This window comes from Pygocentrus nattereri, chromosome 21 (genome assembly GCF_015220715.1).
Source record: "Pygocentrus nattereri isolate fPygNat1 chromosome 21, fPygNat1.pri, whole genome shotgun sequence".
Taxonomy (NCBI): domain Eukaryota; kingdom Metazoa; phylum Chordata; class Actinopteri; order Characiformes; family Serrasalmidae; genus Pygocentrus; species Pygocentrus nattereri.
The window spans coordinates 35,868,452-35,893,995 of NC_051231.1; the positions used below are offsets into that span (position 1 = coordinate 35,868,452).

At 42.7% G+C, this 25,544-nt stretch overlaps 1 protein-coding gene across 3 annotated transcripts; it reads left to right on the forward strand.

Moving 5' to 3' along the window:
* Positions 1 to 4,832: 4,832 nt before the first annotated feature.
* LOC108415871 (guanine nucleotide-binding protein G(t) subunit alpha-3-like) lies at positions 4,833 to 25,264 on the forward strand. 3 transcript variants are annotated; one of them, XM_037532553.1, is made up of 9 exons: positions 4,834 to 4,978; positions 6,336 to 6,471; positions 7,963 to 8,005; positions 8,721 to 8,862; positions 16,485 to 16,642; positions 20,191 to 20,319; positions 20,825 to 20,954; positions 21,951 to 22,104; positions 22,457 to 25,264. In XM_037532553.1, the coding sequence occupies exons 3-9, from the start codon at positions 7,992 to 7,994 to the stop codon at positions 22,642 to 22,644; spliced, it is 915 nt and encodes a 304-aa protein (XP_037388450.1). In that variant the 5' UTR covers positions 4,834 to 4,978; positions 6,336 to 6,471; positions 7,963 to 7,991; the 3' UTR covers positions 22,645 to 25,264. The 3 variants fall into 3 exon arrangements, with proteins under 3 accessions (XP_037388449.1, XP_037388450.1, XP_037388451.1); XM_037532554.1 differs by having other exon boundaries at positions 6,336 to 6,464; XM_037532552.1 differs by lacking the exon at positions 6,336 to 6,471 and having other exon boundaries at positions 4,833 to 4,978.
* Positions 25,265 to 25,544: the final 280 nt, after the last annotated feature.

The following is a 25,544-nucleotide window of genomic DNA, read 5'->3' on the forward strand; positions in this document are numbered from 1 at the left end:
AGACTAACCTGCTCAGGAGCTTCCTTACTGAAGAGACACATTACAGTGAGATCAGCTCAGAACTGCTCTACGAGACTAACCTGCTCAGGAGCTTCATTACTGAGGAGAAACGTTACGGTGAGATCAGCTCAGAGCTGCTCTATGACAGACTAACCTGCTCAGGAGCTTCATTACTGAGGAGAAACCTTACAGTGAGATCAGCTCAGAGCTGCTCTATGACAGACTAACCTGCTCAGGAGCTTCATTACTGAGGAGAATCATTACAGTGAGATCAGCGCAGAGGTGGTCTATGACAGACTAACCTGCTCAGGAGCTTCATTATTGAGTCGAACGTTACAGTGAGGTCAGCTCAGAGCTGCTCTACGACAGATTAAGCTGCTCAGGAGCTTCATTACTGCAGAGAAATATTACAGTGAGATCAGTTCAGAGCTGCTCTATGAGACTAACCTGCTCAGGAGCTTCATTACTGAGGAGAATCATTACAGTGAGATCAGCTCCGAGCTGCTCTATGACAGACTAACCTGCTCAGGAGCTTCATTACTGAGGAGAAACCTTACAGTGAGATCAGCTCAGAGCTGCTCTATGACAGATTAACCTGCTCAGGAGCTTCATTACTGAGGCGAACGTTACAGTGAGGTCAGCTCAGAGCTGCTCTACGACAGAGTAAGCTGCTCATGAGCTTCATTACTGAGGAGAAATTTTACAGTGAGATCAGCTCAGAGCTGCTCTATGACAGAGTAAGCTGCTCAGGAGCTTCATTACTGAGGAGAAACATTACAGTGAGATCAGATCAGAGCTGCTCTACAACAGACTAACCTGCTCAGGAGCTTCATTACTGAGTCGAACGTTACAGTGAGGTCAGCTCAGAGCTGCTCTACGACAGATTAAGCTGCTCAGGAGCTTCATTACTGCAGAGAAATATTACAGTGAGATCAGCTCAGAGCTGCTCTATGAGACTAACCTGCTCAGGAGCTTCATTACTGAGGAGAATCATTACAGTGAGATCATCTCCGAGCTGCTCTATGACAGACTAACCTGCTCAGGAGCTTCATTACTGAGGAGAAACCTTACAGTGAGATCAGCTCAGAGCTGCTCTATGACAGATTAACCTGCTCAGGAGCTTCATTACTGAGGCGAACGTTACAGTGAGGTCAGCTCAGAGCTGCTCTACGAGACTAACCTGCTCAGGAGCTTCATTACTGAGGAGAAACGTTACAGTGAGATCAGCTCAGAGCTGCTCTATGACAGAGTAAGCTGCTCATGAGCTTCATTACTGAGGAGAAACGTTACAGTGAGATCAGCTCAGAGCAGCTCTATGACAGAGTAAGCTGCTCAGGAGCTTCATTACTGAGGAGAAACCTTACAGTGAGATCAGCTCAGAGCTGCTCTACAACAGACTAACCTGCTCAGGAGCTTCATTACTGAGGAGAAACGTTACAGTGAGATCAGCTCAGAGCTGCTCTACGAGACTAACCTGCTCAGGAGCTTCATTACTGAGTCGAACTTTACAGTGAGGTCAGCTCAGAGCTGCTCTACGACAGATTAAGCTGCTCAGGAGCTTCATTACTGCAGAGAAATATTACAGTGAGATCAGCTTAGAGCTGCTCTATGAGACTAACCTGCTCAGGAGCTTCATTACTGAGGAGAATCATTACAGTGAGATCAGCTCCGAGCTGCTCTATGACAGACTAACCTGCTCAGGAGCTTCATTACTGAGGAGAAACCTTACAGTGAGATCAGCTCAGAGCTGCTCTATGACAGATTAACCTGCTCAGGAGCTTCATTACTGAGGCGAAACGTTACAGTGCGATCAGCTCAGAGCTGCTCTATGACAGAGTAACCTGCTCAGGAGCTTCATTACTGAGGATAAATGTTACAGTGAGATCAATTAGATACTAAATATTATTCTAACAGGGAAAATTTTTCATGGAGCTTCAACAGCCAGAAACAGACTGTCTAACTCAACACTAAAACTTAACAATCTCTCAGTTTCATCAAGCCTATCTGTTAAAAATCTTGGTGTCATGATAGACGCTGATCTCTCCTTCGACACACATATAACTAATATTACTAGAACAGCTTTCCTGCATCTCCGCAATATCGCTAAATTAAGAAATTCATTATCTCTACAGGATGCAGAAAAGCTAGTTCATGCATTTATCACTTCAAGGCTAGATTATTGTAATGCCCTGCTGTCTGGATGTCCCAGCAAAAGCCTTAACAAGCTTCAGCTAGTCCAGAACGCTGCAGCCAGAGTCCTCACAAGAACTAGGAAGTTTGACCATATTAGTCCAGTTTTATTTAAAGCAGGAACAGTGGGTAAAGCAGGAACAGTGGATAAAGCAGGAACAGTGGAACAGTGTATAAAGCAGGAACAGTGGAACAGTGGATAAAGCAGGAACAGTGGAACAGTCGGTAAAGCAGGAACAGTGTGTAAAGCAGGAACAGTGGATAAAGCAGGAACAGTGGAACAGTGGATAAAGCAGGAACAGTGGAACAGTGGATAAAGCAGGAACAGTGGAAAAGTGGATAAAGCAGGAACAGTGGAACAGTGTATAAAGCAGGAACAGTGGAACAGTGGATAAAGCAAGAACAGTGGAACAGTGTATAAAGCAAGAACAGTGGAACAGTGTATAAAGCAGGAACAGTGGGTAAAGCAGGAACAGTGGGTAAAGCAGGAACAGTGGATAAAGCAGGAACAGTGGGTAAAGCAGGAACAGTGGATAAAGCAGGAACAGTGGATAAGAGATAAGATAAGATAAGATAAGATAAGATAAGATAAGATAAGATAAGATAAGATAAGATAAGATGATCCTTTATTAGTCCCACAGTGGGGAAATTCACAGTATTACAGCAGCAGCAGAGTAACAGGAGTAAGGCACTCAGTAGTAGAAACAGGAAACAGTATAAACATTATCAACATTATAAATAATAAAAATTAAAGCTAAATCTCGACTATTTACAGGAAAATAAGGATAATAATAAAATAAAATAAAATAAGAGTTGCATAGAAATCTGTACTGCACTTAGCCTATTGCACAATGAAGAATGTTCGCATTCTGAATGTAAGTGTATATTGTGTGTGTGTGTGTGTGTGTGTGGGGGGGGGGGGGGGGGGTATATTGTATGTGTGTGTGTGCGTGTGTGTGTGTGTGGTCTACTGGGAGCAGTGTTGGTTGAACAGTCTCACAGCAGCAGGAAGGAAGGGTCTGTGATAGCGCTCCTTCACACGCTTGGGGTGGAGGAGCCGGTCACTGAAGGAGCTGCCCAGTGCTGCCAGAGTCTCACGCATGGGGTGGGAGTCGTTCTCCAGCTTGTTCAGCATCCTCCTTTCTCCCACCGCCTGCACTGGGTCTAGAGGAGTCCCTAGGACCGAGCCGGCCCTCCGGATCAGTTTGTCCAGTTTCTTCCTGTCTGCAGTGGAGACGCTGCTGTCCCAGCAGACCACTCCATAGAGGATGGCTGATGCCACCATTGTGTCGAAAAAGGTCCTCAGGAGTGGCCCCTGCACTCCAAATGACCTCAGTCTCCTGAGCAGGTAGAGTCTGCTCTGTCCTCTCCTGTAAAGTGCAGCTGTGTTGTCTGACTGGTCCAGTTTACAGTTAAGGTGCACACCCAGGTGCCTGTAGGAGTCCACTCTTTCAATGTCCGTTCCCTGGATGTTCACTGCTGGAGGGGGATGTGTGCGCCTGCGGAAATCCACCACCAGTTCTTTGGTCTTCCCTGCATTGATCTGTAGGTGATTCCGCAGACACCAGTCCACAAAGTCCTGAATCAGTTCTCTGTACTCTCCGTCTCTCCGATTGCTGAGTCATCAGAAAACTTCTGCAGGTGGCAGTTTGGTGAGTCGTGCATGAAGTCTGCAGTGTACAGGGTGAAGAGGAACGGTGCTAACACCGTCCCCTGTGGGGTCCCTGTGTTACAGACCACCAGGTCAGACACACAGTCCATTGTCCTCACATACTGTGGACGGTTGGTGAGGTAGTCCAGGATCCAGTGTGTTAGGTGATGGCCCACCCCTGCCTGTTCCAGCTTGTCCTTAAAGCAGGAACAGTGGAACAGTGGATAAAGCAGGTACTTAATTTACTTATTTTAACATTCTGGGTAAACTTTATGCAAATTCGCTGAATGGTGACCAATCAGATTGTTGATAACTGAGTAACTGAGGGAATACAGGGGGTACAGGACATACAGGGGGCACAAGGTGGGGGTACAGGGGGTTTAGCATGTAGATGAAGAGGTATGGGGGCACAAGATGAACAAGAGGGGGTATATGAGGGGTTCAGAGTGTAGAGTATGAGCAGTGTTACACAGAGTACAGCAGGTATGGGCAAACAGGGGATACTGAAGATTCAGGAGGCGCAGGGTCACAGGAGGTGGCCACTGCAGGTACAGGAGATAAAAGGGCTGCAGGGATTACAGGAGCACCACTGGTGAAAAACAAATGGGGTTACAAGGGGGAACAGGGAAAAAGGGGCATTGTACTTCCACGGCAGAGCCGTGTCCCTAACCAGAGTTCAGTGGAGGATCCAGTCCTGGCCTGTGGGGGCGGCTGGGTGTGACGTCCTGGAAACTGGATCCTGCAAACACACACAGATTACACCCCCACAGTTCACCTGAATTACAGCACCAAAGGGGATTCTTCTGAAATCCTTTTTAACCTTTTAGTATTTTTAGCCAGGCTGTAAGTCCCTGTACTTTCAGACTTTCCTCATGGAGCTCTGCCTAATCGGATTCTGAGGTTACCATGGCAATGAAGATGCCCACGAAAGCCTGAATGGTGGGACTCAGAAGTGAAGGAGGGGTTTGGAGATCAGGGTGGAGTCAGCCAGGTTTCAGCAGAAGTTTAGAGGAAAGATTCGTAGTTTCCTCCCTGCTCACTCTGTTAGGCACTCCGTCCATTCATCCGTCCATCTCTCCCTCCGTCTGTGGAAAACCATGGCATCGACAGAAAAAAGCATCAAAGTCCTGCTGCTAGGTAAGGAGCTCCACAGCGTGAGGACTTATTTAGCTTGTGAGAAAGGTGAACTATTTAGACTTCATCAGCAGCTTCTGGAGACACTTTAGATCTGTTTTCACAGCCAACTTTGGAAAAACAAAGGAACATTTCTGTAAACATGAAACCAGATTTTGATAAAAAAGTGAATCTTGTTGACAAACCCAGCCCAGCTGCACTGATTCAGCTTGAAATCTATGACTCAGAGAAGCAGTTAACTGTGAGTTAATCTGGCGTGTTTAGTTTAAGAACTGCTGCTGTGAAATTCAGTGCCGGTCCTCTTCTTCGCCTCATTCTTTTGATGATTAATGAATTACTTTATGAGATCTGTTTGTTTCTAACTGTGAGTACGAGTTCACTATAATCACAGTCCAGCCCGGATATTATCACTAAATAAAACAGGGCTTCATTTAAAAAGCTCAGGGAACTGGAGCTTCTGCAAAAGTGAGACGTCAGAGATTATACAGTTACTGTAAATATACACTCCCTCTCTTTTCATGCCAGTCTTTTTTTTCTAACCTTTCTTGCTCAATGTTTGTCTACAACTAATAATATTGGTGATGCGCTATGATATGCATATGATACTCAATTTTATCCTGTAAAAGTTTGATTTCATTCACAGACTTTCAGAAATAATGTTTAAAAGTGGTGAAATTATCTGCCAAAGAAAAAAAAACTTTTATAAGATAAAATTATGTTAAACAAGTGAAAATTTAAATATGTTACAGTATTCTTAGAACCTCACAATGAGAATTAGAATTATTAGACATATTGGCTCCATTACTTGTTTAGAGATGTGTATATTTTATATATGTATGTAATATCGGGTATTAACATCACTAAATGTAAATCTACTGGCTGGTTTAATTTGTAACTAAATGTTATCACACTTAAAAAGATGTGGTAGAAACTGTGGTTCTTTATAGACCAAGAACACTCAAGGAACCATCTGCATGGTGAAATGGTTCTTCAGACTGATGGAGAACGTGTTCAGTGCAGCACCAAAAAGAGTTCTGCTATTAAGATTTTAAGCTTGTAAAACCAAAAGAACTTTGTTGGTGCGGGTCGGTACGAGGTGATTAAGGCGGTCAGCTGGTCAGCGTCTCTGAGGCCGGTATAAACCCATAACTCCACCTGACAGCAAGCAGGGAGACTCTTCTCCTTTTTAAGATGGCTTTGCTGCATCTCTGATAATCTGATTAAATCTGCTGAAAATCTAAAAAAGGATTGGAGGCTCATAATTCCTGGAGGCCTCAGCTGGTACCTCGATCTCACTGATCTGCTGAACCGCCTTTGCCGCTCCACTCAGCTGAGCTGCTCATGTCATCGTCTCTTACAGCTCAGGTGGTGGAAGATCACGTTCTTAAGGAGCTCCTGAACTCTGGAACATCATTCCAGCATCAGGAATACAGGCTGTTTTAAATGCTGAACTAGGCCAAGTCCAGCCGAGCTCTGAAGAGCCCCACAAGTTTGCGGTGTTTTTATCTATTTATCTATTTGTTTGTTTGTTGCTGATTGCGTCGTGCAGTATATTAGCAGAAAGATGTCAATGGTGAGGGAAAGGCATGTAAACATACAGTGTAAATGACTTCATTGTGTCAATAATTATTCATTCTTAGAAGAACCTCACAGTGAGAATTAGTAGATCATCAACTGCATATTTTCACTTGATTAGACATCATTTTTTGGTGTTATTACATGAAAAATATCCACATCAGCCCTAAATGTAATAAATCTATTGGCTGGTTTAGTTTGAACACTATTTTTATGGATGGGTGGGTTAGACTGTCATTCTGGGGCCCTGAAATATTCAGACTATCATCATTATTATTATTATTATTATTATTATTTTTACTAAAAGCCATGTAGAGTATGATTGTCCTCTACTGAGTCTGCTCTGAGGGTGAATCCTGATCCGCTGCTTGTTACGTCACAGCGTTAAGCCCATGCGGGTTTAAGCCTGAGTGCTGAGCTCATTATAGAGTTTAGGGGTTTAACAGTGTTTACGCTGGAGAGACGAAGACTTTATAATCCAGATATTTCAGCAAAGGCCGAGTTTAGTGCCGATACGCGGCTGCCTGTGGACAGTCACTGCAGGCCAGACTCCTCAGTCCAGTAGCTTGGTCTAAATATAAACGGCCAGTCCAGCAGGTCAATATCATAGATTGACTGTTTCTCAGATCCCTTAAAAAACTTTACAGACATGTATTTAATATATTTAATACATCATACATACTAATATAATGTATAATATATAATACATATATAATACATTTCAAACACTAAAATATACTTCAGAATATTTTGACATTTTAAGCAAAAGCAAGCAAAACCTCGTATCTCTATTTTAGTCGATTTTCAGTTTTTGACCTAATTTAAAAAATGCATGCTGGTCTTTATATTGTGTGTAAAGCTCATGAAGGATGCACCAAAACAAACAGCTAAAAATGGCTTGGAAAAAATTCTGGTCCATTGACTTCCATTGAAAGTAATGTATGTGTTTCCTTCTCCTGTAAAGTTACAGTTTGGGAGATACGAGGTTTTGTTCTGAAAGCAGCGGCATGCAAAAATAATTACATTAATTGTGTTTATCAAATCCATTTGAAAATATCCAAAGTCCCATCTAATGCACTTCACTGTCTGATGGTTCTATAGTTCTTCAGGTTGATGGAGCATTAATGTGTTGTAAATGGTTCTGTATAGAACCTTTTTGAAAATGGTTCCATATAGGACCAAAAGGGATTCTGCTACTGTAACAATATCAAGCTTGTAAAAATAGAAGAATCCTTTACTGTATACATAGAACCACATACAACATATTCTCCATCAACCTGAATAATCCACTCACCATGAAAACTCACTCCTCATTCAGCACTCAGGCTTGTGCAGTTCGTAGGTTCAGCGTGTCGTAACACGTTAAAGCCGTGAATCAGTGCCAGTGTATGACAAATGTGCTCTGTGAACAGGTGCTGCAGAGGCTGGTAAGAGCACCATCATGAAGCAGATGAAGTGAGTATAAGACCTCTGGTTCTCTCGGTGTGCATGTCTGAAATCCTCCCAAAACTGTAGACAGTGGGGTTTGTCTTAGTTTGTCCATAATCCTCCTGTGAGCTCTGTCCACTGACGTCTGCTGAAGGTCCTTCAGCGCTGTACTGATCTCACTCACATTACTGTGATTTACTAGTTCATGACTCTTCAGACTCGATGTACTTCAGTGATAAACAAATACACAGAATGGCAGCAGCTGGAGAAACTTCAAAATCAAAGCCCTTGTAAGGTTAGAAATGAATGAGGGAAATACATCAGAGCGCCAGCGTACAACTGACTACATCCAGCAGTTGCAGCTGGACTTCAGCCTGGACTACACACTGTTCTGAAGGGTCAAACTAGAAAAATATATTAATGGTGTAAAACACTTTTTACATTTTACTGTGTCGTTAACTTTGACCCCCCCCCCACTTAAAAGAATCTTAAAAATCTTTAAGACCCTGTGATTTGAGTTAAAGTTATAACACACACCGATCTTTCACTTTATCTTCTACGTTTATTTGAATTTGATTAATATTTTTTCTTGTTTTTATATTTTTGACCTTATTGTTTTGTTCTGAATTATATTTGATAAATGGCAGAAATGGAACACTGATCAGACTCTGAAACTGGCCATCACTCTCCCTGACTTGAAGTGTGTGTGTGTGTGTGTGTGTGTGTGTGTGTGTGTGTGCAGGATCCTGTATCGTGGTGGATTCAGCAAAGAAGAGCAGCTGGAGTTCAGGGCGGTGATTTACAGGAACATCCTGCAGTCGGCGCTGTCTGTCACCAGCGGGATGGAGCAGCTACAGATCAAATACGATTCTCCCACGGCAACCGTCAGTACGCACACACTACACACAACACTACACACTGCACTACACTACACTACACACAACACTACACACAGGACTACACTACACTACACACAACACTACACACAGCACTACACTACACACAACACTGCACTACACACTACACACTACACTACACTACACACAACACTGCACACTGCACTACACACTACACTACACACAACACTACACACTGCACTACACACTACACTACACACTGCACTACACTACACTACACACAACACTACACACTGCACTACACACTACACTACACTACACACAACACTACACACTGCACTACACTACACTACACACAACACTACACACTGCACTACACACTACACTACACACAACACTACACACAGCACTACACACTGCACTACACACTACACTACACACTGCACTACACTACACTGCACACAACACTACACACAACACTACACACTGCACTACACACTGCACTACACACAACACTACACACAACACTACACACTGCACTACACACTACACTACACACTGCACTACACTACACTACACACTGCACTACACACTACACTACACTACACACAACACTACACACTACACTACACACTGCACTACACTACACTACACACTGCACTACACACTACACTACACTACACACAACAATACACACAACATTACACACTGCACTACACACCACACTACACACTGCACTACACTACACACAACACACAACACTACACACTGCACTAAACACTACACTACACTACACACAACACTACACACAACACTACACACTGCACTACACACTACACTACACACTGCACTACACTACACACTACACTACACACAACACTACACACAACACTACACACTGCACTACACTACACACAACACTACACACAACACTACACACTGCACTACACTACACTACACACAACACTACACACAACACACTACACTACACTACACACAACACTACACACTGCACTACACACTACACTACACACTGCACTACACTACACTACACACAACACTACACACAACACTACACACTGCACTACACACTACACTACACTACACACAACACTACACACAACACTACACACTGCACTACACACTACACTACACACTGCACTACACTACACTACACACTGCACAACACACTACACTACACTACACACAACACTACATACAACACTACACACTGCACTACACTACACTACACACAACACTACACACAACACTACACACTGCACTACACACTACACACAACACTACACACAACACTACACACTGCACTACACTACACTACACACAACACTACACACTGCACTACACTACACTACACACAACACTACACACTACACTACACTACACACAACACTACACACTGCACTACACTACACTACACACAACACTACACACAACACTACACACTGCACTACACACTACACTACACTACACACAACACTACACACTGCACTACACACTACACTACACACTACACTACACTACACACAACACTACACACAACACTACACACTGCACTACACACTACACTACACACAACACTACACACAACACTACACACTGCACTACACACTACACTACACACTGCACTACACACTACACTACACACAACACTACACACAACACTACACACTACACTACACTACACACAACACTACACACTGCACTACACTACACTACACACAACACTACACACAACACTACACACTGCACTACACACTACACTACACTACACACAACACTACACACAACACTACACACTGCACTACACACTACACTACACACAACACTGCACACTGCACTACACACTACACTACACTACACACAACACTGCACACTGCACTACACACTACACTACACACAACACTACACACTGCACTACACACTACACTACACACTGCACTACACTACACTACACACAACACTACACACTGCACTACACACTACACTACACTACACACAACACTACACACTGCACTACACACAACACTACACACAACACTACACACTGCACTACACACTACACTACACACAACACTACACACAGCACTACACACTGCACTACACACTACACTACACACTGCACTACACTACACTGCACACAACACTACACACAACACTACACACTGCACTACACACTACACTACACACAACACTACACACAACACTACACACTGCACTACACACTACACTACACACTGCACTACACTACACTACACACTGCACTACACACTACACTACACTACACACAACACTACACACTACACTACACACTGCACTACACTACACTACACACTGCACTACACACTACACTACACTACACACAACACTACACACAACATTACACACTGCACTACACACCACACTACACACTGCACTACACTACACACAACACACAACACTACACACTGCACTAAACACTACACTACACACAACACTACACACAACACTACACACTGCACTACACACTGCACTACACTACACACTACACTACACACAACACTACACACAACACTACACACTGCACTACACTACACACAACACTACACACAACACTACACACTGCACTACACTGCACTACACACAACACTACACACAACACACTACACTACACTACACACAACACTACACACTGCACTACACACTACACTACACACTGCACTACACTACACTACACACAACACTACACACAACACTACACACTGCACTACACACTACACTACACTACACACAACACTACACACAACACTACACACTGCACTACACACTACACTACACACTGCACTACACTACACTACACACTGCACAACACACTACACTACACTACACACAACACTACATACAACACTACACACTGCACTACACTACACTACACACAACACTACACACAACACTACACACTGCACTACACACTACACACAACACTACACACAACACTACACACTGCACTACACTACACTACACACAACACTACACACTGCACTACACTACACTACACACAACACTACACACTACACTACACTACACACAACACTACACACTGCACTACACTACACTACACACAACACTACACACAACACTACACACTGCACTACACACTACACTACACTACACACACTACACACTGCACTACACACTACACTACACACTACACTACACTACACACAACACTACACACAACACTACACACTGCACTACACACTACACTACACACAACACTACACACAACACTACACACTGCACTACACACTACACTACACACTGCACTACACACTACTCTACACACTGCACTACACACTACACTACACACAACACTACACAGTGCACTACACACTACACTACACTACACTGCACTACACACTGCACTGCACTACACTACACACACTACACACTACACTACACTACACACTGCACTACACTACACTACACACTACACTGCACTACACTACACTACACACAACACTACACACTGCACTACACTACACTACACACAACACTACACACAACACTACACACTGCACTACACACTACACTACACTACACACACTACACACTGCACTACACACTACACTACACACTACACTACACTACACACAACACTACACACAACACTACACACTGCACTACACACTACACTACACACAACACTACACACAACACTACACACTGCACTACACACTACACTACACACTGCACTACACACTACTCTACACACTGCACTACACACTACACTACACACAACACTACACAGTGCACTACACACTACACTACACTACACTGCACTACACACTGCACTGCACTACACTACACACACTACACACTACACTACACTACACACTGCACTACACTACACTACACACTACACTGCACTACACTACACTACACACAACACTACACACTGCACTACACTACACTACACACTGCACTGCACTACACACAACACTACACACAACACTACACACTACACTGCACTACACTACACTACACACTGCACTACACACTGCACTGCACTACACTACACACAACACTACACTACACACTGCACTGCACTACACACAACACTACACATTGCATTACACACTACACTGCACTACACTACACACAACACTACACACAACACTACACACTGCACTACACACTACACTGCACTACACACTACACTACACTACACTGCACTACACTACACACTGCACTACACACTACACTACACTACACACTGCACTACACTACACACAACACTACACACAACACTACACACTGCACTACACACTACACTGCTCTACACACTACACTACACTGCACTACACTACACACTGCACTACACTACACACAACACTACACACTACACTACACACAACACTACACTACACACTGCACTGCACTACACACTACACTACACACAACACTACACACTGCACTACACACTACACTACACACTGCACTACACACTACACACAACACTACACACTGCACTACACACTACACTACACATTGCACTACACTACACTACACACAACACTACACACTACACTACACTACACACAACACTACACACAACACTACACACTGCACTACACACTACACTACACACTGCACTACACACTACACTACACACAACACTACACAGTGCACTACACTACACTACACACTGCACTACACTACACACAACACTACACACTGCACTGAACTACACTACACACAACACTACACACTGCACTACACACTGCACTGCACTACACACTACACTGCACTATACTACACACAACACTACACACTGCACTACACACAACACTGCACTACACTACACACAACACTACACACTGCACTACACTACACACAACACTACACACTGCACTACACACTGCACTGCACTACACTACACATTGCACTACACACTGCACTGCACTACACTACACTACACTACACTACACACAACACTACACACTGCACTACACACTGCACTGCACACTACACTGCACTACACTACACACAACACTACACACTGCACTACACACAACACTGCACTACACTACACACAACACTACACACTGCACTGCACTACACTACACTACACTACACACAACACTACACACTGCACTACACTACACACAACACTACACACTGCACTGCACTACACACAACACTACACACTGCACTACACTACACACTGCACTGCACTACACTACACACTGCACTACACACTGCACTGCACTACACTACACTACACACAACACTACACACTGCACTACACTACACACAACACTACACACTGCACTGCACTACACACAACACTACACACTGCACTGCACTACACACTACACTACACACTGCACTGCACTACACTACACACTGCACTACACACTGCACTGCACTACACTACACTACACTACACACAACACTACACACTGCACTGCACTACACACAACACTACACACTGCACTACACACTGCACTGCACTACACACTACACACTACACTACACACTGCTCTACACACTGCACTGCACTACACTACACACAACACTACACACTGCACTACACACTGCACTGCACTACACTACAGTACACACTGCACTGCACTACACACTACACTACACTACACACTGCACTACACACTGCACTACACTACACACAACACTCCACACTGCACTACACTACACTGCACTACACACTACACTGCACTACACACTACACACTACACTACACACTGCACTACACACTGCACTGCACTACACTACACACAACAGTACACACTGCACTACACTACACACTGCACTACACACTACACTGCACTACACACTACACTACACACTGCACTACACTACACACAACACTACACACTGCACTGCACTACACACAACACTACACACTGCACTACACTACACACTGCACTGCACTACACTACACACTGCACTACACACTGCACTGCACTACACTACACTACACACAACACTACACACTGCACTACACTACACACAACACTACACACTGCACTGCACTACACACTACACTACACACTGCACTGCACTACACTACACACTGCACTACACACTGCACTGCACTACACTACACTACACTACACACAACACTACACACTGCACTGCACTACACACAACACTACACACTGCACTACACACTGCACTGCACTACACACTACACACTACACTACACACTGCTCTACACACTGCACTGCACTACACTACACACAACACTACACACTGCACTACACACTGCACTGCACTACACTACAGTACACACTGCACTGCACTACACACTACACTACACTACACACTGCACTACACACTGCACTACACTACACACAACACTACACACTGCACTACACTACACTGCACTACACACTACACTGCACTACACACTACACACTACACTACACACTGCACTACACACTGCACTGCACTACACTACACACAACAGTACACACTGCACTACACTACACACTGCACTACACACTACACTGCACTACACACTACACTACACTGCACTACACTACACACAACACTACACACTGCACTACACACTACACTACACTACACTGCACTACACACTGCACTGCACTACACTACACACACTACACACTACACTACACTACACACTACACTGCACTACACTACACTACACACAACACTACACACTGCACTACACTACACTACACACTGCACTGCACTACACACAACACTACACACAACACTACACACTACACTGCACTACACTACACTACACATTGCACTACACACTGCACTGCACTACACTACACACTACACTACACACTGCACTGCACTACACACTACACTACACATTGCATTACACACTACACTGCACTACACTACACACAACACTACACACAACACTACACACTGCACTACACACTACACTGCACTACACACTACACTACACACTGCACTACACACTACACTACACTACACACTGCACTACACTACACACAACACTACACACAACACTACACACTTCACTACACACTACACTGCTCTACACACTACACTACACTGCACTACACTACACACTGCACTACACTACACACAACACTACACACTACACTACACACAACACTACACTACACACTGCACTGCACTACACACTACACTACACATTGCATTACACACTACACTGCACTACACTACACACAACACTGCACACAACACTACACACTGCACTACACACTACACTACACTACACACTGCACTACACTACACACAACACTACACACTGCACTACACACTACACTACACTGCAATACACTACACACTACACTGCACTACACTACATTACAATGCACTACACACTACACTGCACTACACACTATATACACTGCACTACACACAACACTACACACTGCACTATACTACACACTACACTGCACTACACTACACTACAATACACTCCACACTACACTACAATACACTCCACACTAAACTGCACTCCACACTACACTGCACTCCACACTACACTGCACTCCACACTCTGGAAGCAGAAAGTTCTCTCTGCCTGTTTAAAGTGTGGGTCTATCAGCTAATCCGCAGGTCCAGCGCTGAGCTGCGTATTAATGTGTGTGCAGGAAGACGGGAAGAAGCTGCAGAAGCTGGCAGACATGGTGGAGGACGGGACAATGCCCTCGGAGCTGGAGGACATCCTGAGGAGTTTGTGGAGAGACTCCGGGTTCCACGCTGCCATAGAGAGATCAGCAGAGTACCAGCTCTGCGACTCCACAGCTTAGTGAGCGTCAGACAGGAGGCTTTAATTAGCCATAATAATAAGTTATTAATGATTTATTAGTCACTCTAAAGTGTCTAATTTGGCTCATTAGTTACCTGATGTGCTATTTAGCTTAGCTTGTTGTTTACAATGCCCTGCGCTGCCCTGCACTCACACAAACACTACACACACACACAACCAGCTGAATAATCAAACTAAGCTTTCATACATTTATGTTTCAGAGTGAAAACAAATGGATTTGACATTCTTTGCTTCATAAAGAGTTCATTAACGTAACAGAACCCTTAATAAGAGAGCAGCACAGACCAGTAAGCATGTCATGCTGGTCTAAGCTGGTAACCCAGTTTGGTCATGCTGCTTCACCAGCTTAGTAAACTCTTTACAGTGTAAACAAAATCAATCAAAACATCAACACTTTACACTCTGCTGGGGGGCGCTAGTGAGTACCAGATGGAATAGATGTGTTTCTCCCATGCTCCTCTCCATGTTCTGAATTATTCTGTCACTAACTCAATATTTACAAGCTCTACTATTCTTTATTGTTACCATCCTTTGAAAGGCTGAAGATGCCAAAACCACCAAAAACTCTGGCTCCACCCAAGTCAGAATGTGGAGAACAGTCGGACAATGATCCCAGAGAAGCTAATGTGCTAACAGTGCTAGCCGAACGTGAGGCATCACCAGACCCAATCTCCGAAGATGTAGAACCAACAAATATCCTTTTGGCGATACAGAATATGAGGAAGATGATGACTGACCGATTCGATATGTTAGAGACGACTGTGGCATCCACTCAGGCGTCTGCTGAGTCTGGGGAACCGTATGACAGAAGTTAAAAATGCTAACTCTAGTGCTGATCGCCGCCTCTCCAGTCTCGAACAGACGGATCGGCTTCGTCTATCCGGCTCGGCTCCAGGTCTCGCGGCATGATTCGGAGAAGATATTTGCCTCACCACAAGAGGCCATGGCTTTCGTTGAAACTTTAGCTTGAGCAACTTCAGTTCGTTGGTCAGGTCATTTTCATGGCCGTGTTTAATCATCTCGGACTATTGGAGAGGTAGCATCAAGGGCCTCGTGTTAGCATAAGGACCACAACTCCTATGGTCCGGTTGCCTCTCTGTGAGTTTGTAGGGATCGTGTTCTCACTTGATTTGGGAAAGTGGGATGGGGGGAGGGGGGCAATGTTTCTAAAGTTCCGTTTTGAATGTTTTACTTCATGTTCTTATGATCGTTTGGCTGGGCGTTAGGTGTGCAGTTTGTCATTACTTTGATTAGAGATGCATCCTAATATTTCTCCGCTAGGTGGTGGCATAACATTTGCCAGCTGGAATGTCCGTGGACTGGGCCATGTCCTTAAACGAGCAAAAGTTTTTTTCCCATTTGAGGTCGCCGTCTGCAGACATGTTATTTTTATAGGAAACACATATTAAACCCTCTAGGGCGAAGATGATAAGATGTAGCTGGGTTAATCAGATATTTCAGTCTACATTCTCCAGTAAAGCCCAGGGTGTGGCGTTTCTGATTCGTAAAACTGTCCCATCCAGACATATTTCAACTGTGTGTGACCCAAATGGAGGATATATCTTGGTAACAGGTCTTATTAACTCATTTCATGTTATACTTTTGAACGTGTATGGCCCAAATTTTGATGACCGTGACTTTTTCACCAAACTATTTAACTTGATCCCTACTCTCTCTGATACGCATCTGGTTGTGGCCGCGATTTCAACTGTGTGCGTGATAATTTTTTGGATAGGTCGGCCAGGCGAATCAGTTACCTTCGGCTGCTTCCCAGGTTTTACACCTTAACCATAACCCTAACCCTAACCATGAATCTAGTTGATATATGGAGGCTTCAATACCCCACAATCAGAGATTATTCATTCTTCTCACCAAGACACTCTTCTTTCTCAAGAATTGATTATTTCTTAATAGATTCCAATTTGATATCGAATGTAATTTATTCCAAATACCATAATATTTTGATTTCCGATCATGCTCCTGTCTCATTGGTTCTTAATCTTAACCATAAGCAGCAGCAGTACAGATGGCGATTTCACCCTTCACTACATTACACTCTCCTCTACCTTACACTCCATTCTACTTTACACTCTGTTCTATTTTACACCCTGTTCTACTTTACACTCCATTCTACCTTACACTCCATTCTACTTTACACTCTGCTCTACCTTACACTCCATTCTACTTTACACTCTGTTCTATTTTACACCCTGTTCTACTTTACACTCCATTCTACTTTACACTCCATTCTATTTTACACCCTGTTCTACTTTACACTCTGCTCTACCTTACACTCCATTCTACTTTACACTCCGTTCTATTTTACACTCTGCTCTACCTTACACTCTGCTCTACCTTACACTCCATTCTACTTTACACTCCATTCTACTTTACACTCTCCTCTACCTTACACTCCATTCTACTTTACACTCCATTCTACTTTACACTCCGTTCTATTTTACACTCTGCTCTACCTTACACTCCATTCTACTTTACACTCTCCTCTACCTTACACTCCATTCTACTTTACACTCTGCTCTACCTTACACTCCATTCTACTTTACACTCCGTTCTATTTTACACTCTGCTCTACCTTACACTCCATTCTACTTTACACTCTCCTCTACCTTACACTCCATTCTACTTTACACTCTGCTCTACCTTACACTCCATTCTACTTTACACTCCGTTCTATTTTACACCCTGTTCTACTTTACACTCTGCTCTACCTTACACTCTGTTCTACTTTACACTCTGCTCTACCTTACACTCCGTTCTACTTTACACTCTCCTCTACCTTACACTCCATTCTACTTTACACTCTGCTCTACCTTACACTCCATTCTACTTTACACTCCGTTCTATTTTACACCCTGTTCTACTTTACACTCTGCTCTACCTTACACTCCATTCTACTTTACACTCTCCTCTACCTTACACTCCATTCTACTATACACTCTCCTCTACCTTACACTCCATTCTACTTTACACTCTGCTCTACCTTACACTCCATTCTACTTTACACTCCGTTCTATTTTACACCCTGTTCTACTTTACACTCTGCTCTACCTTACACTCTGTTCTACTTTACACTCTGCTCTACCTTACACTCTGTTCTACTTTACACTCTGCTCTACTTTACACTCTGTTCTACTTTACACTCTGCTCTACTTTACACTGTGCTGCTCTTATTGTTGATGTGCCAGTGTTGCTGACTTTATCTACCAGAATAGTGAAGATTTTACTTCAGCTGCAAATCTTACCAAACACACCCTCGAGAGCCATTAGGTCCTGTTAGTACAGACCCTGAGCACCAAAACCTGTAATACTGGACCCTCAGTACTGGACTGATGACCCTCAGCTCTTCCACTGCTATAAGGTTCTGGTATTTTGTGGAGTGGAAAATGTTTTACTGCTAATTAGTCTTTAAAAATGGAAACTCTGTAACTTTATTATGACTATCAGCATTTTTACTGTTTTGGATGGAAACTGAAGGTTGAGATGCTGATGAACGTGTATCTGCTCAGTTACCTTGCCGACCTGGACAGGATCTGTGCAGCTGATTTCATCCCCAATGACCTGGACGTGCTGTACGCTCGCATCAGTTCCACTGAAGTGGTGGAGGAGCAGTTCACCTTCAAAGATCTGAACTTCAGGTGAGGAATTCTCTCACAGCTTGGACTGAACTGGCGCTGCAATTCCGATAACCCATGTTAAACCCAGACATGGATTAAGCCTAGTCTTGGACTAGTGGTGAATCTCCAGTTGACGACTCCTTTTAGTCTTGGCTTAGACTTAATCTGGTTTGGATGACAGACTATATCTTCCCAAAGGGTGTGTAAAGAACAGTGATTCTCCTGAAATGAAAGGTTTATTATTGAGTTTGTGCTGCAGTAACAGCCTCTACACTTCATTAGATGATGAACATTGCTGTGATGATTTGATTGAGCACTAGTGAGGTCAGATACTGGTGTTAGATGGTCAGGTCTGGATCACTAACTCATCCCAAAGGTACTGGATGGAGCTCCATCATTCCAGACAACAGTTTCACTGCTCCACAGCCCAATGCTGGGGGGCTTTATACCCCTCTAGCCCACGTGGTGTTCTCCACTTCATGCTCCGCCCATTTCCCTTTATGTTCTGCCCTCTCTGTTGCTGCAGGATGTTTGATGCAGGTGGTCAGCGGCCTGAGAGGAAGAAGTGGGTCACCTGCTTTGAGGACGTTTCCTGCATCATCTTCTGCACTGCACTCAACTCCTACGACATGGCACTGGTGGAGGACGAGGAGGTGGTGAGTTACCATAGCAACCGTACCTCCAGCACACACACCTAGGACCACATACCCCGAAAAGTTCGGGGGAACTGTACCATTAACGTCAACTCTGTATGTTTATTGGTAAGAAGAAGCACAGGACGGTCCACATTCTGCTCAGCTAGGTTCACTAAGACGCTATGAGTGGATTGTGGGATTTGTATTCCTCTCAGAATCTCTCTGAAAACCCATTATACTAAATGAACACTAAGATCAAACGGCCAACTTATTCAACAGCACCCAAAAGCAGAGATAGGAACCCATTTTGGTTTCAGACATTGAATTTGTTTCACCATTTTTAAAACCATGATTACTTTACAGTTACTGACTCGGTGTATCTAGGACAGTTTCAATTCGAGCCTTACATAGTTTTAGAGACAAAAATTCACATCACATGTAAAAAAAAACAAACCTTAAACTCGTTGTCCGTGCAGTAGAGTTTCAGCTGCTGTGTGAGTTGGTGAAACTCACTGCGCTGCCTGTTGAACTAGCAGGACGAGCTGTTTGGCCATTCAGCTTTGTCTCTTTTAATACTGTAAGGATCCACTGTTTCTTCTTCTTCCTTCATTCTCAGCATTAAATACATGAACACACTGGACTTGATGTGAAGGGTTCAGTGTGGTAAAACTGTAAAAATTGACTGTGTAAAAAAAACCTTATGACAACTAAACATGGAATCATAAAGACCATTAAGAGTAAGGAATACAGCTTCTGATGGAGCTCCAGCACCTGTACAGTCACTGTTGATTGTAAGCAATTCAAATAAATAAATAAATAAAAAAAACATAAATAAAACCTGGACTGGAGTTCCAGACCACGGATCAGAGTGTGCACTGTGCAAACTAAACGGGAAGGAAACGGTTAACGCTGCTTATTTGTGCCTGTTTCTCCCAGCAGTGATGAAAATGTGCAGCAGATGTGAAAAGTGTAGAACTGCAGTTCTTTAGGGTTCCTCTCTCTCTCTCTGCTGCACAGAACCGCATGCATGAAAGTCTCCACCTTTTCAACAGCATCTGCAACCACAAGTTCTTCGCCAGCACCTCCATTGTCCTCTTCCTCAACAAGAAGGATCTGTTCAAGGAGAAGATCAGCAAAGTGCCGCTCAGCACCTGCTTCCCCAACTACAGCGGTTCGTAGACTCCTTTGGTTTTATTTTACAGCAGCAGTTCAGCTTCGACCATCAATTAGCATCCGTGTCTAAATCATCCGTGTTTAGGTCTCAAACAGTGCCGCAAACTTCACTCCAGTCCAGTCCATGTTTATAGATAACGGTGTCATACAGTGTCACAGATCACTTAATCAGTGCCAACTGGGGGGATATAAGCTTTGTGGTATTCACTTAGCGTTAACTGCTTGAGTGTAAACTATCATTACCTGTTAAGTACAGGAGCCTCATGAAAACAGTTTCTAAACCCTGGACACGTAAGAATTTGATTATTGGCTTTAATCAGCCGATTGACCGCTCTGCCATCTCTGCTCAGGTTCCAACACTTATGAAGATGCCACCAACTATGTCAAGCAGCAGTTTGAGGAACTGAACACTAATAAAGGAGGAAAGCCCATCTACACCCACCTGACCTGCGCAGTGGATACCAAGGACATCGACTCCACCTTCAGCACTGTCACCGACGTCATCATCAAGAACCTGAAGGAGTGCGGACACCTGTGACCACGACAAGTGCATCACCATTAAAGCGTAACTGAGTGAAGTTTCAACACAGAGCGGTTTCACTCTCCCACCGCAAAGAGCCCACCTGTTAACACGCAGCTCCTCCTCGTTCCTCAGAAATGTTCTGAAGATGTTCTCCTGCAGAGTGGATTAAAGTGAGGAGGGGTGTGAATGTGCACTGCAGGGAATATTATAAGATTATTGAAGCTGTTTCTAGACACATTTTATTATTTTATTCACAAAAAAAGTGCTTTATTCCATTTGCAGATCATTTTATGTGTTTTGAGGAATAATGCTGATTGTTTTAAAGACACAATAACTAGAATCACAACCACGATAAAATGATCTTTTACTAGATACAATTACAGAAGCCAATGAAATGTATCTGTAAACAGGTCAAATAATCTTGTAATGTTATTACAGACGCCTCAGTCAGAAATGTCAGATATACTGACCTCATTTACAGGCTACAACATCCTCTGAAACACAAATTACAAAAATCTGATAAAAGAAACTTAAATTTCTAAATCTTCAAGAAAAACTGAAGTGAACAAGCATGTAGGAAAAATCCTAGTAAAAAAAGAAGGAATAAAATATGAAGCCAAACAGAGATGCAATGTAATGTAGGCATTCTATAAAGAGAATATATTTATATAGAAACATATTCATAAGAAAATAGTGAGGGGTGTGTATATTAGTGATGGAAGTAAACGTGTAAAATATCACTGTTGCAGTGTGGAGCAGATTACAGTGGGAATGAACTGCAGTGTAAGATTATTAATCCCTCAGTGTAGGATTATTAATCCCTCAGTGTAGGATTATTAATCCCTCAGTGTAGGGTTATTAATCCCTCAGTGTAGAATTATTAATTTCTCAGTGTAGGATTATTAATCCCTCAGTGTAGAATTATTAAACTCTCAGTGTATGATTATTAATCCCTCAGTGTAGGGTTATTAATCCCTCAGTGTAGAATTATTAATCTCTCAGTGTAAAATTATTAATCCCTCAGTGTAGGATTATTAATCCCTCAGTGTAGGATTATTAATCTCTCAGTGTAGGATTATTAATCCCTCAGTGTAGAATTATTAATCTCTCAGTGTAGGATTATTAATCCTGCAGTGTAAGATTATTAATCCCTCAATATAGGATGATTAATCCCTCAGTGTAAGATTATTAATCCCTCAGTGTAAGATTATTAATCCCGCAGTGTAAGATTATTAATCCCTCAGTGTAGAATTATTAATCCCTCATTGTAGGATTATTAATCTCTCAGTGTAAGATTATTAATCCCTCAGTGTAGAATTATTAATCCCTCAGTGTAGGGTTATTAATCCCGCAGTGTAAGATTATTAATCCCTTAGTGTAGGATTATTAATCCTGCAGTGTAAGATTATTAATCCCTCAATATAGGATGATTAATCCCTCAGTGTAAGATTATTAATCCCTCAGTGTAAGATTATTAATCCCGCAGTGTAAGATTATTAATCCCTCAGTGTAGAATTATTAATCCCTCAGTGTAGGATTATTAATCTCTCAGTGTAAGATTATTAATCCCTCAGTGTAGAATTATTAATCCCTCAGTGTAGGGTTATTAATCCCGCAGTGTAAGATTATTAATCCCTTAGTGTAGGATTATTAATCCTGCAGTGTAAGATTATTAATCCCTCAATATAGGATGATTAATCCCTCAGTGTAAGAGTATTAATCCCTCAGTGTAGGGTTATTAATCCTGCAGTGTAAGATTATTAATCCCTCTGTGTAGAATTATTAATCCCTCAGTGTAGGATTATTAATCTCTCAGTGTAAGATTATTAATCCATTAGTGTAAGATTATTAATCTCTCAGTGTAAGATTATTAATCCCTTAGTGTAGGATTATCTCTCAGTGTAAGGTTATTAATCCCGCAGTGTAAGGTTATTAATCTCTCAGTGTAAGATTATTAATCCAATAGTGTAAGATTATTAATCCCTCAGTGTAGGGTTATTAATCCCGTAGTGTAAGATTATTAATCCCTCAGTGTAGAATTATTAATCCCTCAGTGTAGGATTATTAATCTCTCAGTGTAGGATTATTAATCTCTCAGTGTAGGGTTATTAATCCCGCAGTGTAAGGTTATTAATCTCTCAGTGTAGGGTTATTAATCCCGCAGTGTAAGGTTATTAATCTCTCAGTGTAAGATTATTAATCCATTAGTGTAAGATTATTAATCCCTCAGTGTAGGGTTATTAATCCCGTAGTGTAAGATTATTAATCCCTCAGTGTAAGATTATTAATCCCTCAGTGTAGGATTATTAATCTCTCAGTGTAGGATTATTAATCCATTAGTGTAAGATTATTAATACCTCAGTGTAGGATTATTAATCTCTCAGTGTAAGATTATTAATCCCTTAGTGTAGGATTATTAATCCCTTTGGTACATGAACAGTGTGATGTGTAAAACAGACTCTGCTGAGTGAAGTGTGTGTTTAACAAACGTGTCCTCATTAATACTGTACAGTTTTATCTGTAGAGTTAGACACAGTGAAAGGACTCTGACTGATTCATGCAGCTTTCTCTGATCTTATTATTATTTACAGCAGGAAATTGTGCAAATCAATAAAAAACATTTTTCAAACTATTAGTTACGGCTCGTCTCTGTTCGTCTGTAAATGACTAACCTGTTCTGATCCCTATTCTGATTCTCTAAACCAGAGGGAAATAAATACAGCGCAAATACTGCAGCTGCCTGTCCTTTATCAGTAGTCAGTGTCCACTCACGCCCCCTCCTAGTGGAGCTGCTGGGGTACAGCACCTCATTATACTGACTCCAATATAACCACATTATAATACTATATACTGCATGCATATATATATATATATATATATATATATATATATATATATGTGTGTGTGTGTGTGTG